The sequence below is a fragment of the Orbicella franksi genome, chromosome 4 (genome assembly GCF_964199315.1).
Source record: "Orbicella franksi chromosome 4, jaOrbFran1.1, whole genome shotgun sequence".
In the NCBI taxonomy this organism is placed as follows: Eukaryota; Metazoa; Cnidaria; class Anthozoa; order Scleractinia; family Merulinidae; genus Orbicella; species Orbicella franksi.
The window spans coordinates 3,343,610-3,362,300 of NC_138148.1; the positions used below are offsets into that span (position 1 = coordinate 3,343,610).

The 18,691-nt window shown below is 40.2% G+C and overlaps 1 protein-coding gene across 4 annotated transcripts in view; it reads right to left on the minus strand.

Annotated features, from left to right (window-relative positions):
* Positions 1 to 1,773: 1,773 nt before the first annotated feature.
* LOC145485951 (two pore calcium channel protein 1-like) overlaps positions 1,774 to 18,691 on the minus strand; it is a 22,265-nt gene continuing 5,347 nt past the window's right edge. For 2 of the 4 annotated variants that reach the window (XM_081464617.1, XM_081464616.1), the window contains 14 exons: positions 17,174 to 17,296; positions 16,924 to 17,042; positions 16,022 to 16,123; positions 15,646 to 15,772; positions 14,488 to 14,689; positions 11,940 to 12,084; positions 10,879 to 11,043; positions 9,637 to 9,701; positions 8,794 to 8,875; positions 7,753 to 7,822; positions 6,237 to 6,486; positions 5,490 to 5,580; positions 5,094 to 5,207; positions 1,774 to 4,206 (listed from right to left, as the gene is read on the minus strand). In XM_081464617.1, coding sequence (XP_081320743.1) covers positions 3,906 to 4,206; positions 5,094 to 5,207; positions 5,490 to 5,580; positions 6,237 to 6,486; positions 7,753 to 7,822; positions 8,794 to 8,875; positions 9,637 to 9,701; positions 10,879 to 11,043; positions 11,940 to 12,084; positions 14,488 to 14,689; positions 15,646 to 15,772; positions 16,022 to 16,123; positions 16,924 to 17,042; positions 17,174 to 17,296 — 1,956 coding nt within the window. In that variant the 3' untranslated portion in view covers positions 1,774 to 3,905. Of the gene's footprint in view, positions 4,207 to 5,093; positions 5,208 to 5,489; positions 5,581 to 6,236; positions 6,487 to 7,752; positions 7,823 to 8,793; positions 8,876 to 9,636; positions 9,702 to 10,878; positions 11,044 to 11,939; positions 12,085 to 14,487; positions 14,690 to 15,645; positions 15,773 to 16,021; positions 16,124 to 16,923; positions 17,043 to 17,173; positions 17,990 to 18,207; positions 18,513 to 18,691 lie in introns of those variants that run through there. The other 2 variants (XM_081464618.1, XM_081464619.1) reach the window with 2 other exon arrangements.

Consider the following 18,691-nt stretch of genomic DNA (forward strand, 5'->3'; position numbering starts at 1 on the left):
TGTCAGTCTATCGCGACCGAAAAGTAGAGCAAAATAATTGCTAGTTTGAGTTTCGCTTGAATACACCATTTTACAGTTGTCTGCTCAGTGACCTGGCCTTTGTATGGCAGCGAGGCTAGAGTTGACCTTGTTTTGATACAGACCTCACTGCTTTTGTTGTGTAAAACAAGTTGTTCTGATGCTAACTAGGTGCATTTACATGACAAAAGCAGTGAGGTCTGTATCAAAACAAGGTCAACTCTAGCCTCGCTGCCATACAAAGGCCAGGTCACTGAGCAGACAACTGTAAAATGGTCTATTGTAAGCAACGCTTGATGTTTCATCAAGGCCCAATGACTTCACGTCCGTAGATACTGCTCAGTTTTATTCTTGTAAAAACCCAGTAAATTCTCTGTTGTCGATGAATGAGAACGCCCGCCGATGCGTGTTTTGTAAAGTCAGTAAACATGACAAATTGTACTTCCGCCGCACTTTCGTGTGAAAGCGTACATCGAACTCAAACAATAACTCTATAGTTTTTAAATATGTTTAAAATTGATAACATATTAAGAGCTAAGCTGAAAATATGTGAATAAAGCAGAAATAATCAGCAAAGTTACTATGACGCTTTCTTTAATCAACTTGGAATAACGATTTCGATTTTGTTGATCGAGCTATCAAAACTCCTTGTCTAATTTCATTTTCGCAGTGTAAAACTTCACTATGCTTATGTTGAAGAAACACACATGATGTTAGTAGCCTTTTTTTGCGTTCGTGAAATTTGTTGCAGCGTCTCAGCACAAAAGATAACGAATGAAATCTTTGTCAAGATTTGTTGACAATTGAAAACACCGACTCGGACTTGAAAGTGCACGAGCTGCATGCACTATGCAAATGAGCTAATTGTACGCGTCAGACTTTCCTTTCAAAAACTTTTGCAAACTCACCAAACAAGCAGAAACAATAAGAAACCATCAAAACAGGTTTTGGTTATGATGAGCCATTGTTTGAGAAACTCACAAATTAACTCGATACCAGAGTAGAGAGTTTTCTTGCTATATTCTTAAGTCAGAACAAACGCAAAAACATACGCGTAAGCTTACAACTAGCGTGAGCAGATCATATTATTCATTCCCAGCGAGAGATTGAAGTCTTGTTTTCGACCCTGAAAAACCCACCTTTTCCGTTAGCTCAGAGCATAAAACTACATATAAGCGCCCTGGTTCGTATTCCCTGCCTTATTCCCTGCCATCGCTGTGAAAAATACGCAAGAGAATCTCTCAACTCTCACCATTTGATCACGCAACGTGACAACATCCACGCGAGAGCCCCCGACATGTGCGTGAATCCGCGCGGATATATGACATCAGGATGGCGCAATTTGTTCTAAAAATAGAAAAATTGTCCCATATCATAGGTGCGCGCGAATCCCGAGACTTACGGTCTCCATCCCCGATTATGGCTCCTGTTGAAACCTAAATGTTGAATACTGACAAAGGACTTTGTTACATAGCTGGCGTTTTTCCCGCGCGCGCCCATTCACTGGCTAGTTGATGGTCACATGACATCTAACAATGAAACTGTTTCACGCCAGATGCCATGAGCGGGCAACATTGCGTAAACTATGACGTTAAACGGGAAACAATTCATTGTTACCCGCGAAATGTTGACTGCTGTTGCACGTCGTTTGTCAATAAAATGATAATTTGTTTTCCACCGGTTTGACCCATTTGTTTTGCTTTTATAACAAATCACTTTATGAGTGTTAACTGTAATACATGATCTCTGGTTTTCATTAGCATGATGTCAAAATTAACAATGATGCATTACCCTAACGAAAGAATCACATTCAAAATGAGAGGCCTACCAAACTGTGTAACTCACCGTTAGTGGAGTGGCACATTTTCGAACTTTATTGCTTACTACCGATCCGAATAGAGCATCCCTAAATGAATGGCTCACAGTTACCATGACTCTTCTCTTAGCTTCTTGAATTGAATGATCTACATTCAACAGTTTCGAAATGAATGAGGCACTGTCGGATTGAATGGCCCACCACAAATTGAATTCTGAGCAATTTCGCCTAATCTAGTTTTTCTACTACGCATCTCACCGCCTCTTTACGACCAGTTTGCCATAACATTAGAACGCAAAAAATATAAACGCTACTCATTTTAAGATCCATAAACACGCAAAACCAGAACGAGGCCAAAAGCTACCCTGGCCAAAGAAGCTTGGACAATAACGGAATTATTCTATGGCATAAGTGTCACCTTTTTCCAGGGAAAACACCTGGCAATCCCGAGGAGGCAAGATAACTCCATCTTGCCCGCTTGAGTAGCCCATCAAAGCGGAGTATTTGGTTCACCTTGGCCGCGCACGGAGCTAGCCGTATAATACTTCGAGCTGGCTTGAAATAAGCGGCGGTATTTGTTAAACTTAAACATTGCTGGATCAACTCCTAAAATACGAATTTCACCAAAAAAAGACTTTATAATTCCAAAATTAAACTGTTTATGTAATCTGATTCCCATAAAAATTACATTACAGAGCTCAAGAGAATTACCTCTTTGGTAAATTTACATATCTTAATTCATCTTCATAGTTTTCTGTAAAATATTTTCTGATTAAATTTTGTCATAAGCTTTTAGAGTAAAAATATTTATTTTAGTTATCTCAATTACTTTGTTAAAAAATCTTCCAACTCGATTATTCTCGATCAAAAATGTTCTTGCTTTAAGCTGATGGGGCGTCTTTCAATGGAGTGTCAAAACCAAAACCAAAGTTATCAGTCTGGCCAACCACAAAGGTCACAGACAATCTAGTAAACCAATCAAAACGAAGCACAGGAAACGTGTGCAAGCGAGTTACTGTGCGGTTTGGTTGCACTTCTGGCCCCGGTTGTTCGAAAGGTGGTTAACGCTACCTACCGGATAAATCGCTATTCAGTGGATAGCATAGCTTGTTTTGTTAACACTTATCGACTGGATAGCGATTTATCCGGTGGATAGCATTATCCAGCCTTCGAATAACTGGGGCCTGATTGGATGACAAAGCGACGCGAAGTTTTTAAGCCAATCGCTTAGCGCGGTAACGCAGAACCAAAGCAAATTAGCGAATTGCTTTGGACACTCAAGTGAAAGCTGCTCCAATTCAGTTGCTTTCATAATACCCTAAATAATATGGTCCACGAACAGGGCCTTTCCAAAACACTGTAAAGTGACCTTATCAATTGTATAACACAGCCGTGAAATGACGTGAAACGAAATGGATATTTAGAAAATGGAAAGAGAATGACAAAAGGAACAAACATTGCTCATTTTCAGACCATTGATGGCTATCTGATATTTTCCATGGTGGCTTGGAAGTTTGAAACCTTAGAGGATTTGTACGGCTTTGCCATCAGGAAACACTTTTTTTCAACACAAATCTTCATTATTTTGAAAAATTAAAGTCCACCATAAAAAATATTTATTATTTGACATCAATGGCCTTGAAGAAACGAAAGCCTTACATATTTCATCCAATAAATCCATTTTGTATGAAAAGATCACATGATTGTGAAGAAAATTCTACACGCTGCACACCATAGAGGGGAATGATTATGAAGCTCGACATGGGGCGAACAAAGATGCCAAGATTAGTGTTGGAAAGTCCACGACAATACACAATCTTTTGTTTCGCGCTCATACACCATGAATGAATTAAGTTACCGAAACTTTTCCATTGGTTAGTTCCCCAGTCAGTAGTAAACAACTATTGAGTTTTGTGCACGGTCAAGGCCAAAAATGCGAACAAAAACATACCACAACAAAGAACTTTGTCGGGTTTCATAACCATTCCCCTCTATTAACTATGCTTAAAAGAAAATATGGCGACCGGAAATAGAAGTCAGGCTTCATGACCGGTGCGACTGGAAGAGCACGTCAATTTGCGTCAACAGTGAGGAAAGTAAGTTTTCTTCCGGATCGTTCATTTATAAGCTCTTCTTCTTCCAGTTCATCTAAGTCGTCTAAATCTTTGGGTCCAATGTCATCCTCTTCTAGTTCATCCTCGAACATTTCCTGCAGTAGGACATCAGCGTTTTTCTTCTGTTGTTTCGGCATCTTGAATCTTAAACCAGTGTCCATCGCAAGATGTTCCACGGAGGTAAACCCACCGTTGCCCACTGCTTCGCTGACGTCATCGGTGGACAGCAAAGACGCTGCTCTTTCTCTTACAGGACACCTTGAAATATAATGGGTGTACTGCGGTATAGGGGCTTTTCATTTAATACGATTATCAGTTGAGTAAGGCGCGACGGAAGTTTGGTAACCAGGTTTTAATGTTCAACTTGCGTTGTTGTCACGGGCAACTGGTTCCGTTTCCAGTGGCAAAATGTCGGCCTTTGACGTCATTAGCAGCAAAGCGCGCGGAATTGGAGGCGGCGACGATATTGTTACCACTGGAAACGAGGAAAGTTGCCCGTGGCAACGCCGCTCGATTCCGCGCTCACGGCTACGCCCCTCGCAGTTGTGCCCCAACGTGAGCCTGCTCGCAGACTATCGCGAAACCTCCGTCGCGCCTTACTAAACTAATAATCGTAGTAAAAGGCTACCATAAAATTATTGTTAGTGAGGCCTAGAGAACAAAAAGAAAATAAACTAATACCCATGAATTTGTTCAACTTAGATGGCTTGGGTGGTCTAAACCTTTAACGCAGAATTTCAATCTATCGAAGCTCATTTTGAAAACGAGGCAGCATGGGCGGAATATTTGCGTAGCTTTTTTTTTGGAAAAAGGGGGGGGGGGGTAGTGGTACAATAAACAGCCGCAAAGGAATTTAACGCGGGGAGGAACAGACCTGGAGCTGGAGTTGCCTCGGCAAGACAATCAACAAATTGATGACGACATTTTCTGGAGCAGTTTTTCTCGTAATATATCAATGTGTGCATTGTTTATTATGTCAAACTTGAGAGATTGTGTTTTATCACATTTCCGACGACCATCGAAGTGTTGGGAAATTTGGTAAAACACTGTCTCAATCGAAGCTAACAACAGGGGAAAACGGAGAAGTAATCACGGTTGTATGATTTCCTTTATTTATGAATTATTATTAAGTTTGAGAAACTCACATTCCTACACCGATGCCTTTCTCTTCTATTTTCTTGCTGATTACTGTCTCTATCTTTCCATGCGTGAAAGAATACTCCAGCATAAAGGCTTCTAAAATGAACGCTACAAATATGCTGAAAGAGAACGAGATAGACAGAGAGAAGAAGGTTAACTCAGTGTGGAGTCTGTAGCGACGAGAAGAAGCCTTGAAGATTTAGCTCACGAGAAAAAAAAACACTATAACTAGTAAACATATACAACTAAACAAGTACATTGAACAAATGAATCTCTGATTCTGATTGGGCAAAGTATGGTTATCAAAGGCCAGTAAAAAGCTTGGGCGAGTGGAAACAACACCAGCTATAACTTGCTTGGAATAAATGGATGGTAAATGACACAAAAAGAAATGTACTTACTTTAGAACCACAATAACACAGAGGAGATGAAATGAGAGAAAGTAGAGCCTGGCAAACTTGTTTGTGACCCGAACATAGCCTTGAGTAATGACTGAATAGGTGTTAAAGCCAAAGACAATAAACCTTGAAGTATAAATAAAAGTTATCTACTTAGTCGAGAGGATGAGGTTGATTGATGTGAAATTAGAGAGCTTAAGCAATAACGACGGCGGTCTCGAGGACAACGCCAAGTAAAAAATGAATTTCCACTTTACCTTAGAATTTCTCATTTAAGTAGATCTTTTCACTGCGTCTATTGCTCTCAAAACTTGCTCAAGCTAAATATGTAACGCCAGCGTTCAATTCCAAATGAAAATACGAAAAATGTTCTCCAAAACACGCAGAACGTGGTCATTTTAAGTTGTTGTTGTGCAGAGGACGGCTAAGAAATGTACCAAGAATTATAACGCACCTGCACGGATACTGTTCTTCTCATTAAACCTTTTGTTTGGTGACGTCCTCGTTAACGTTGCCGTCGTCGTTTGCTTAAGCTCTCCAATTGGGACTTGAGGGAAGACGTAGGGGAGGGGGGGAGGGAGGGAGAGCGCATGACACGCCTCAAAATATTATAACCTCCTTGATAAACTATTCTGGATACCTTGCTAGCTAGGGAAATAACAGCTGGAGATTTGGACTCGTACGTTATCAGATCCTGCGTTATTAGACCACTGTAAAAGTAGATACATCTATTTCAAATTTAAAGGATACTATGCCATTGATTTACAACCATCAAGTCAAATAACACCTTAAACGATCTCATGATGTTATTAAAGTTGTTATTACAGTAGCGATCAGCATAGAAGTCCGAATCTTTTAGCTTAATGTTCCCACAAAACGCTGTGGCTGTTAGATTTCCTCCATCGCTCACGTTACTGTTTGTGGACGGGTAACTTCCCTCGGTCTTGATTAAATTACCAAACAGCTCCATTCCCATGATGGCGTAAATATAGTACAATACCTAAAATATAATGCAAAAGAAGGAACAAAAATAAACGAAAAAAGTGAATTTAAGCAGGATTTATAGCCAAGAAAAAGTCTGACCTCCAGTACAATCCACTATGACAAAGCCGAATAGTTTGTTTAGTCTTACAGTGCGAGCAGACCCCAGGGGTCCCATACAAAAAGGGCGGAGATGTTCGTCGGAAATTTTGAAAAGAACTCCTAAGAGGTATATGTACCAAGACCCTGTTTTGCGGGCGTGGCTTGAAATGTTTTTCACCTCTAAGAGGTAAAAATAAAAACAACACATTATCTCCTGTCATATTATTTGAAATCAATACCCTAAATGGCACCACAAAAGCTCCCGCTGGGACCCTTTTGAGACTGAACACCATTAGGGGTACCAAAACCGCGTTTTTAACCCCTAAAAGGTACGATAAGCACCCCCGTACTTTTATACGTGAGTCCCCTCCCCGGGGGAACAATCACACCTTTGACTGCTTTGAGTCTGACACTCGCGAGAGGCGAAGAGCCAGTCCCCCGGCGAAGCGATCCGGCGGGAAGGAGTCTGGTGAACAGGCCCCAACAATGTGAAAAAGATTGACAATTTTTCCAAGAAATCTGAACTGCCTAACTTCACACTTCGGTAAAATTTAATTGGCGTATTTTTTCCGCGGTTTCCGGGTGGAAATGAAAAATTTGCAGAGATCAGAACAGACTCACTTTCTACATTACAGCCTCATTACAAATAAATATGTTTTCCATGCGTAATAATTAAAGGCGACAAACAAACAAGATTAACTTTGAAAACCAGCCAGGCAGTTTTTCAAAAACCCATATCGCAATCCGTGATAATCTTCTTAAATTTCAGTCCACCCGTACCTTATTTGTTGTCACGTTATTGTTTTATTGAAATGTTCCTGTAAAGTTTTAAGTGGTTATTTTTATTTTACACTTAATTTGGTAGCCATTTTCTTATGTCTAAATTTGGCAAAATTCCGTGACACTCACAAAAAAGTCGCTCTTAGGGAGCCAAAGCATTTCCCCTTGAACGTTTGAGACTGGACCTGAAACATTCCGCACTGATGACGTAGCTCTACAAAATCCGTCTCTGATTGGTTGTAGCAATGTTTGGTGTTAAATTTTCGCGCGAAATTAAAGACCAATCAGAAACACTCAAAAGACCTTGGCTCTCTGTTTCAAGCCAAGAAGAACAACGTTAAGTTAAACTACGCACTAAATATCCGAACAACACAGCAAAGACTTCAGGAAAGACAAAACTTACAAACATAATAGCACCGTAAGTGCTCATTGCTGGACCAATCTGCATGACAGTTCCGATAATGACTTGAAATCTAAAAGAATAAACGCAACTGTTACGTTAAACAATACGCCATATACTAACCCCTACATGACCTTAGCTCCCATGGGTCGCTATAGCACAATGGTACAATGCCTCTCCCTTCGCCTTACTAAACTAAACCTTACCCTCTACCTAAATTACACGATAGAAAAGCGTGGTAACCAAATTTCGCACTTGTTTCATAAAGAAAAAGAGAAGTAACAGAACGTAATTTATTTAAACGACTCAAAGTGGCAACGGCTACGCCGCGGACGATTTACAGAATATCTCTTTCGATAGGGAATCATGAATTAAAGCTAACCCACTTAACCAATCGTATTTGATGCCCTATCAGAATTAGACTGCGAGCAGTCTCTCTTTTCCTCGAAAATCCGTGGTGAAGAACGCAAAACAAGTAAGCATGCCAGCATGACTGTGAGCGTGACGTGTGAGCGGCGCGTTCGATGCCGCGGCCGTAAGTAGCGCGGGCGTACCACCATCACACGCACACGACCGCTAAATTGTGTTCAATTGCCTTCTTCTTTGCGTTCTTCCCCACGGATTTTCGAGACTCTATATGAGAATTAGAGTCGAGAGTTTTTTTTTTTCAGTAACTCAAAATTAATCATTGAAAACACTAACACACCGTTATAATAGGCACGGGCGCTTTCCATTTGACCAAAATTTCCTGTTTGCATTTCCGGAAATTTCTAGTGGCGCATGGAACAGCATTTTGTATAATTTCCGGAAAAGAGGGCAACCTCGTGCGCTTTCCCCAAATTTACGATAATTTATTACCGAGAATTTCTGTTTCATTTGACTTCCATTTGAATTATCGGTTGAATGGTTCGAAATTCGGAAATTTAACAGTTCTCGGATTTTCCCGAAACTTTCCAAGGAAATTTCCGTATTATTTGCCCGTGTCTCGGAAGGTCCGGAATTTTGGGTTGAATGGAAAGCACTCCATGGTGTAACTGTACTGACCGTTTGATTTGGCCCATGATCTTCACTAATCGAAGAACTCGAAGAACCATCAGAAAATCTAATACACTCTGACTCGACTGTACTAAACGGAAGGAAACAGAAGACAGCTGTTTAATAAATATGATCTAGAAATCAATTGTTCAAAAATCTTTTTAACAAATGTACACAGAAATGATCAACTGACTCTGCGGTTTTCAGATATGTGTAAGCGAAAGTCAGGATAACACATTTCCTCTTCGTTTTTTGTCAAGTTCGTCTCCTCGAAATCTGCCTCAATCTACTCCAATCGCAGCCACTTTAAAATGTTTGTCATAGTATGTGTGGTGTTTTTACAGCTTAGTAAATGTACATTAAACTTTAAGGCCCCGCACACATTAAACCGGAGAGATTTAAAAACGCAGCCTTATTTCTACGGTTAGGCCTACCGTCCACACTAATCCGGACCAAAAACGGAGCTTTTCGGGAACGCTCTTCAAACCGGAGGAATTTGAAAATGCTGGCCCTCTGTTTTAGTGTGGACGGAAAACATAATCTTGAAAACGGAGGTTTTCCAAAGCGATGACGCCTTGATAATCATCCTCAAGAGCGCATTCAAGCTTTTCTGTCGCCGGTGATGACGGTGATGGCTGCGTTTTCAAATTTCTCCGGCGTCGTGTGGACGGAAAACATTTGATGCGTTTTCGGAGTGAAAACACCGTTTTCCAATTTCTCCCGCTACGTTGTGTGAACGGGGCCTAAGAACTCCATTATTTCAAGCTTTGTTTTCACATTACAACAATTTAATTGACTCCACCGAGAGTCGAATAAGAGGCATCACACAAAACAACAAGATTTTGTACTTACAGGATTCGTAGGAAGTCTCAATGATAAGGGCGAATGTAGCTGCAGTTATCACTAGAAAATCAAATCTGGAAGAATAAACGTGACAATATTAAGGAAAGTTTGCATAGTTAACAAAAAAGAAACCTTTGCTGTCAATTGGTATTAGAGATTTGGAGAATCTTGGTCAAGTTCTTTTGCATGTTTTTACACTGAGTAGCGGGGTCCATAATAAAAATGAATGAAGAAGACGACTAAGATACATCTCAGATATATAATAACTCTAAAGCGCATACTAGGCATTAACATCATCAAGAGAGAGTTTTGATCTTCATTTCTCTGATTATTTGCCACCTTGACTAAAGCCGGCAACAATGCCGGCCAAGGGCAATGATGTGGTGCGTTTTGTCGTGTGTACTGTTTTGTGTGCTTTGTGGGTCCCGATGTGATCTCAGTTGACGTATTTTACTTTTCACATGAGTAGTTCATCTTCCACAGGCATAAAATTAAGTTCCTCTAAAGTTAACGTCCTCTTATTGTGCGTCTTAAATATCCCAAAAAAGTATTAGATGGCTAACATTTTTTATGTATCTTTCTCAACAATACACTCATAAGACAAATGAGAGCAATATTCTCCATTACCGTACACAAATTTGCAACTAGCTAATCAGATGCCGTATTTGCCGTCCTGATCCTGCAATATTGATCAAGTCACTGACTTGACTGATGGCCGGACTTATGGCCGAATTCGGGTATGATAGATACCTAATCAAACCTTTTTTTGGATGTATACGGTTCGCTGGCTTACCGTGCCCAAATTTGCAAATAGCCAATCAGAAGCCGTGTCTACTGTGTTGATAACCGTCGATATCAAGTCACTGACCTGATATGGCTGCGATGTCATGCTCATTTGGCCGAAATTGGGAACGGTAAATACCCAATCGTACCTTTTTGGTACGCTTCGGCGGCGTATCAGGCTAGTTTGGTCTCGCCATGGCTATTTTGGCTCAACCACGGCTCGACCAAACCTGCCCGGCAAGCGTACCAACAAGGTATGATTAGGTATAAATATCAGATTCGTTGGTTCTTGCCATGGTTCTTTTGGCCAGACTGCGTCTCGCCACAATACGAGCCATGGCCGGAACTTAGACGCCTGTTATGCCGCCGAAACATACCGAAAAGGTACGATTAGGTATAGACACAGATCAAGCAGACAAGAATACCAAGATATACATACATGTACTGACTATAAAGTACAATACTTACATGTTCCAGTAACGCGAAAAGAATTCCTTGAAGCCGTATGTATACAACTTGAGAACAATCTCCAGGTTAAACAGCGCCAGAAAAAGAACTTCTGCATCGTTTCGCTCAAGTGCGATAAAAATAGCATTGGCAAAAATGACCAGGTCGAAAAAATACACGAAAAACCTACCAAAAGAATAAAACAAACGCGCGTTGAATCTTAAAATAACTTAAAATATTTTCCTCCAAAAATTTGCGGGCGGAGAGTGACTGAGTAGCACAGAGCGAAAGAACAGTTTACCTTCCCACTGTCTACTCAGCTCTTTCTAGTCGAGACGATGCGAGAGCACAAGTATATAAGCTTACAGTTTTTTCACTCAAAGCCCAACAATCTCAAAAGATTAAGGTAGCTGGTAACAGTTTTCAGCACTTTTCAGTAGTTATACTGGGTTTTTCAAATATTTGTAATGGCTCTGAATTCTATCTACAGAAGTTTTTTAAACTTTGCAGACAGTTGTATCTTAACTGATATGCTTATCTTTATGTCACAATTCTATATGTGTTTAAACAGGTTGGATCGTTGCTATGGTAACCTATTCTGCCATGAAGATGATCACAACTTGTTCATTCGTGATTGTGCGCTTATGTGATACCTATATTGCCAAATCACTTGAGTGGTAGCATTGATCGTCGAAATATAACTGAAGCCCTGGAAACTGTTGCCAGCCACGTTAAGTCAACTTGTTTCTTATACCCCGTTCATACCAACAAGTTAAACATGAACTAAACAAGGTTAAAAATTAGTTGCTCGTACCGTACACATTTCACAACTTTTAAAAACAAGCTAAAAACCTGCTAAGTGAATAAAGATGGTGAAACCTGTCTGGACAAAAAATGTCAGCAAGCCGGTTTGAAATTTTGTTTTCTCAAAATGACTACAACTAGATCAGATTGGAGAAACTTAAACCTGATTTAGTTAAACTAGTTTAATTGTTGTGAATGGGGTATTAGAGTGTAACACGCTCGGTCGTGACAAAATTTAACGCAAATTTCCGCAGGTTCATCTCATTTGTATAACTTACTTGTGACACACACAAAGCCGAATCTTCACACTAACACGCGAATTGTAGATCCTCGGAATAAATCTCTCAAATAGATTGACTTGGTCTTTCACTTCAATCACCTTCACATTTAAAACATCAGCTACCATCAAGAAGTCTTTTTTACCTGCAAATCAAGAGAGAAAAACAACCTAAACCGTTACTGCCAATATACCACAAAATTCTAATGAGCCCTGGGCTTCTTTGTTATTGAAAAATCATTTTGTAGCCTACGAGTAAAATCTCTTAGAGTACTCTATACTTCAAGAGAGCTGGGCCCGGCGTAAGCTACCGTTTTCAATGGGCCTATTTTCGAGGGAAGTACCGTCGGATTACAAGAAATTTGCCCTTCAAAATAATGTTTTGGATTCGGAAGGGATTTTAATTTGCGTCAGACTGCTAGCAGTTTGTATTTTCTCGACTGCCGGATCCTAGAACGTTCAAAAAGACAAAACAAGTTCTATACCGTTTCTCACTGAGATAACAATTAGATTATGAGTTCGATATTTTCTTCTAGTGATAGTTGATGTGGGCGCAGCTCGGTAACCTGTCGTTTAGCCCTCAAGTCGATAATTAGCCCATAACCGTTTAGCCCCTAACCAGGAGTCGATTAGCCCCCAACCAGACTGGTTAAAAACACTGTCTACTTCTCCTTCTTTAAGCATGAATCGAGGCTAGTCGACTTCTGGTTGGGGGCTAACTGGCCTATTGGGTCTAATCTACTTAGGGGTTAAACGACAGGTAACCCGTAGCCCAAGCCATCTGCGGACTCATCAGCTATCGCGTATACAATTTGAGAGCGAATAATCTAATTGTTTAAGTATAAATCTACGTATCTTTCAAAACTTTATCTTAATCCTCTTCACAGAATTTCGAAAACGCAAAGAAGTGACCGTCATATTGTTACTATTGTAGAGAGTGAGTAGCGTAGCCAATAAGAGCACGGCATTCGTGATAGAACGTTAGTACATTTACACTAAGGTAGGCGAGATGAGCTCAAAACTTCACGTACAGATGAAAAAGAGTTAAGTGATCTGGTTTCCTTCATAAATACAATTTTCATACAGTCGGAACTCCGGTTGCGACCACCTCTGGTGAGCGACCAGCTTTCCAGAATACCAAAAGTTTTACAGTCAAATCCCTATATTTGGAACCCTTGTAAGCGCCCGCCTCTCGTAAGCGACCGCGACCACTTTTTAGAGCTATGAGTTTGAAATTTCCTTTTGTTTTTAACCTCCCGTAAGCGACCACTCGACAGATAATAGAGCGTAAACTGAAATTGGATAATGAGGTGTTGTAACATTATCGTACTCCTGGTAGTACAAGAAACGGAGATTTCTCTATGGGAAAAACCGAATTTTGTTTTCTTGAAATTGACTTTTCAAATGAACAGTAAGTAAGCGGCATCGGCATTGACGCATGGGGGAAGTCTATGCAGTTACCGTATTCTTATGAGGAAAAATGTTGGCCCAATATGATCTAAACTCTCGTAAGCGACCACCTCTCGTAAATTAAGGACGTTCGCGCTAATTGTTTCTGCGCATCCTTACTGCGCACGCAAATTCAAACGCCACGTCATGCATTGAGCGCGCGCGCTAAATACTAAAAGGAACAATGATAGGGCAGATGGCCATTGCTATAGCTTTGCCTGGATTTAACGATCTTGGATGTTCGGTGACCCCTACTTTTCTTTCCAGAAACAGATTTTATTTACAATTATCTCCACATTGTCAAAAATATGAACAAAAAATCAATGTGGGAGGTTAAAAAAAAATTCACGATTTCTGTCCACGGGACATCGAATCCTGCCATCTTGCGGCTGGAAGGCGTGTGAAATTATGGTCGCTAAATGCGAACTTGTTCTCTAAGGAACCTCACCAGTTGACTAAATTCACTTAATAGGTCCACTTAAACAATATTTAGCAGAGAAAATTTCACTTCAAAGATCTAATTGCAATATTTTTGGGCTTACAGACACTGTGGCCTTATTCGCTAACGAAGCCCGTTTTTTTAAGATTTAGGGTGTTCTTCCGAGCATGTTCTCTCCAAAACGAAGTCGGTGACCCCCCATTCTTGTCACATTTCTGACATAACTAACTCATCATCGTACAGTGGTAAAAGTCTCAGAAAAAAAAATTCAATGTTGGAAAATTTTCGCGCAAACGTCCTTAAGCGACCACCGAGGTTTGACATTTTGGGTAGTCTCTTACGGGAGGTTCGTCTGTAGCTAAGAATGTATTCACTTGCATAATATTCTCTTGCATTCTTCATCATCTACAGGTATAATACAAACTCACAACGTGACCAGTTCCCAGCTGGCTTGATAGCTCAGTTGGTCAGTAGAACACTGCACTAGTATCGCAGAGGTCACGGGTTCGAATCTCGGTCAAGCCTGAATTTATTTTTCAGGCTTTAATTTTACAACTGCTTAAGTTGTGTGTGTAACTGCGATGATCAATGAATCATGTCTTCAGATCTTTCTCCGCAGTTCAATTATATGATCTTTCATATATTCACTAGTCAGTCATACCTATCTTGCCGTCACTGTCATCATCTAGAACTTGCCACGACAGAGCAACTCTGGCCGGACTCCAATGTGGACACACCTCCTTCATTAGAATTAACCACCTGTTCTGGGTGATCACCCACTTCTCGTTACTCCAGACTTTCAACACGTCAAACGCTTGCTTCAGTTGTCTGCGTTTACGGTAAACTGACGCGCGGATTTCATTCTGTGTAAAAGTCACATAGAGATTAACGCCGTAACAATTGATTCGAGCATCATCAACCTACTAGTGACGCCCGTAAGGCGTTTGGAAAGCACGAAACAAGCGCAAGAGTTGCTAGAGGCACCTTAACTCCATCATACATAGCTAAAAGCATAATGCCTTGGGGGGGGGATGGAGGGGGGGATGGGGGGGAGGAGGGAAGGGAGAGGGTCATGCCTTTGAAGGCCATAAGCGTGCATCATTGGATTACGTTGATAAGGCGGCTTTGCTAGCTGTGAAGAAATCTCAGTGCAAGCCCCGGTTTACTGAACTACTTCGGGGTGAAAACCTGACTCGTTTAATGTTCGCGAAACTCGGATAGTAACGAGCAGGTGTTGTTATCATCATAATACGGATATATCTGCAGCTTCAAAACGTGCAACTGGCCATGGGTGCAGAAATGTCGGGCCATTGTGTTGTGTGCATGGGTTCGTGGGCTGAGCGCTAGTTGACAAACTGAACTTGTACTCCATGGGAGAACGTTATAGGAATTTATTTTTCTAGAACACTTGTAATATGTAGATTTGGCGAAGCCTAAAAGCGGAGCTCCTATTACATACGCTAATCACTTACCCATCGGAGGCCAAAAGAGTTATTTTTAGTGTGTAGCTGTCAGGACTCTCTTTTATTTTTATTCAGCTTGCATACGCGCAGTGCAAGAGGCGTACGTACGTACGAGCAATCACGTGACAACTAACCGTTTTTTAGCTCGATGGATTAACAAGTTTTCTTGGGAATGGGCTCCGTTCGCAAAGCCTTAGGCGCACAGAAGCTTCGCTTCCATAAGCCCGCAAAACGTGCAGAGGCTAACCCAAGATAGCTCTCTGCATGCGCTGTTTTCAAGCCTGCAGTCTTTTGTGTTTATAATATTAGGATATTGAGATATGACACTTAACGTACGTGCATCGTAGAACACTTACCTTCAGATGCTTACGGTAATTCTTGTAAACAACGGCAAGAAAGATGCTGACAAATATGTACATGCAGACAACAATGAAAATGACAAAGAACAAGCTGGACCAAGGATTGTTGTCATAAGCAGGCATCCTGGTACAAGGAATTCAAAATAAATAAAAAATTTTGTTCAGGAAGTAGTATCACGGATATCGTCGTTTAAAAAATTTGGGAGAAATCTAAGCTTTACTGTGTTTTGGAATGGAACAGTTTCAAATCTTATTTAACCATAAAATCCAATAACATTTACATCAACGAATCTCACAGACCAACATTTCCTTGACATCAATAAACATAACAACAAAACTAGAAGTAAAAAAAGCAAATTAAAATCCAACTCACATCACATCTGGGTTGTTCGCTGTAGTTGTCAAAACATACAATCGAAAATAGACATCAAAATAGTCGGTAAAGTATGGTTTTCCATGAATGTCTTTTAGATTTCTGCAAATAAAACAATTTTTTGTTTATCATGTTGATGCCACTAGATAGGTTTTAATAACATTGTAACAAGGACTGTAAATTTTTGCTTTTCTTTATGGCCTAGTAGCAGTGTTTGCTCTCAGTCTCAAGCTGGCGCAATACCATCGGCCAGTCTCCTTTGCAGCCACTGGTTGGAGTTGTCATGCAAATTATAGACTAGCACAATACTTGTCTTTGATCATTTTGGTACTTGAGAGCGTCAAGAGAGGTAAGTCAAAAGGCAGAGTCAATTCAAATCCTTGTGATTTGAAGAGGTAACTTCTGAGATTCTATAGCATATAGCCTGAGAGAGTAACTACTAGACTATCGGTAAAAGTAAAGTCTGCATACGAGCCAAGTGACCCATCAGGCCACAGCTTATCCTGCTTTCTGTAGCATATGAATCGACTAGGAGTATTTCTACTTCCTCACTGGATAAGATGCTAGTCCATCACAGGGTTACCTCCAGCATTACGTTCACTGATACCCATTTATACAACTGGGTGGAGAGAGGCACTGTGAGACTTAAGTGTCCTGCCCAAGAACATCAACACAATGCCCCCTGCCAGGGCTTGAACCTGGACTGCTTGATCCGGAGACAGGTGCACTAACCACGAGGCCACCACGCCTCCCACAGGATTATTGCTAACCCCACCCAAACAGTTCACTGGCAAACCATAATTACTCCACGGCAGAAAAAGACAATGTAAGAGTAGTGTTTCAATCAAGAACACATTCACAAATATGAACATAGCATCATTTTTGAGCACTCATACTTGTACCTTTTTCCAAAAAGTTTGGATCCAAGTAATGTGAACAGTGCAATCATGAGTAACAGAAGAACAAGGACATTTGCTATCTCTGGCAGTGTTTTTCTGATGTTACGCACAGCTCTCCTAATCTGAAAGAGAATATCTAGCAATCAACAACATCTGTCACACACCCACAATAGTGTAACTTTTTTCCATAATGGACAGCCAATCAATGACCCATCAACATTCAGCTTCGAAAAGAAAAAATGTTACATCTTACTTGTCTTCCTTCACTGATATTGACGAGAAAAAGTGGCCGGAAGACTCTTGTCCATCGTGTGGTGTGAACTGGCAGGTGTGCTTCTTTAAAGATGACATACATAATCATGTCAAGAAATGTCAGCTGGAAAAACATAAAAAGGAAATATAAACCCTGTTTAAAAACAAGACCAGTAAAATCAGCATGCAGAGGCAGGAAAAACTGGGAGAAGGATATAGTAAAGCTCTATGTGACTGTACACTGGCCAAGAAGAAATGATAGTATTACAGTTAAACTTCTGCCAATTATAAACAGACACTATTGTGAAGTTTATATGAAATAATTCATATATGAACTGCGGTTGTAGATGAAAGTGAAGAATGATCATCGCAGTTAATTTTCCAATTTAAGCAATTTGAAAGAAGTAGCCTGAAAAAATCAGGGCATCGCACCAGTATTTGCGGAGGTCATGGATTCGAATCCCGTTGAAGCCCTGATTTTTTCAGGCTTCTTCTTTCCAATTGCTCAAATTGGAAAATTAACTGCGATGATCATTCTTCACTTTCATCTACAACCGCAGTTCATATATGAATTATTTCATATAAACTTCACAATATTTCACTCCTCACGGGAAGATATGAACTCTACTAATTGACCTCGCTCCCAATGTGTGGCTTCATAGCTCAGTTGGTAGAGCATCGCACCGGTATTCGCGGAGGTCACGGGTTCGAATCTCGTTGAAGCCCTGATTTTTTCTTCTTTCCAATTGCTTAAATTGGAAAATTAACTGCGATGATCATTCTTCCCTTCCTTTATAAACAGACACCTTAATGTATTCTAAATGGTTTGAACCCAGGAGTATCAGTAGTTTGTCTTGTCAGATTGTCGGGGTGAAGGTAGTTCTAAAAAGAATTGTTGACCATGGTGACTCAGACATTTTGACAACCCAATTTGTTTCCTTTGTTTCAGTGGCATGCCTGTAAACTAGCTAAGCTTAGTGCTTGTATAGCTAAGTGCATGACCACTATCAGTAAGATTCACATTTACATATTTACATTTTGAGCGGAAGTCATCTTCAGAGTCAAGTGAATGGTGTTTGTCAGTCGATGGTGTTCTTAGTCTGGTCTGTTGAAAGTGACTGGCCAGTTTAGCCATGATGATCTAACACAAGACGAACTACAGACACCTCATTAGCATGTGGTAGACATCCTATAAATGAACGCTTGGTTAACGAATAACAACACAATTAACCTTTTAAGCAGATACTTTCTCATGTTTCAACAACAACAACAACAACAACAACATCTTTCATTTAAACACAGTGGGTTTTAAAGCTAATATAGTTTATGGGGCCGTGTAAAAAATGTTAATAAAATAATAAAAAAATTAAAAATTATTAAAAAATTATTAACACTGAATGTAGACAATAAAAAGTAAGATATGTACAATAAAAGATATGAATAATAATAATAATATAATAATCACTTTATTTAATTGTCGATGTATTTAGCACTGATGTGCTAATTGGGGACACTGTAA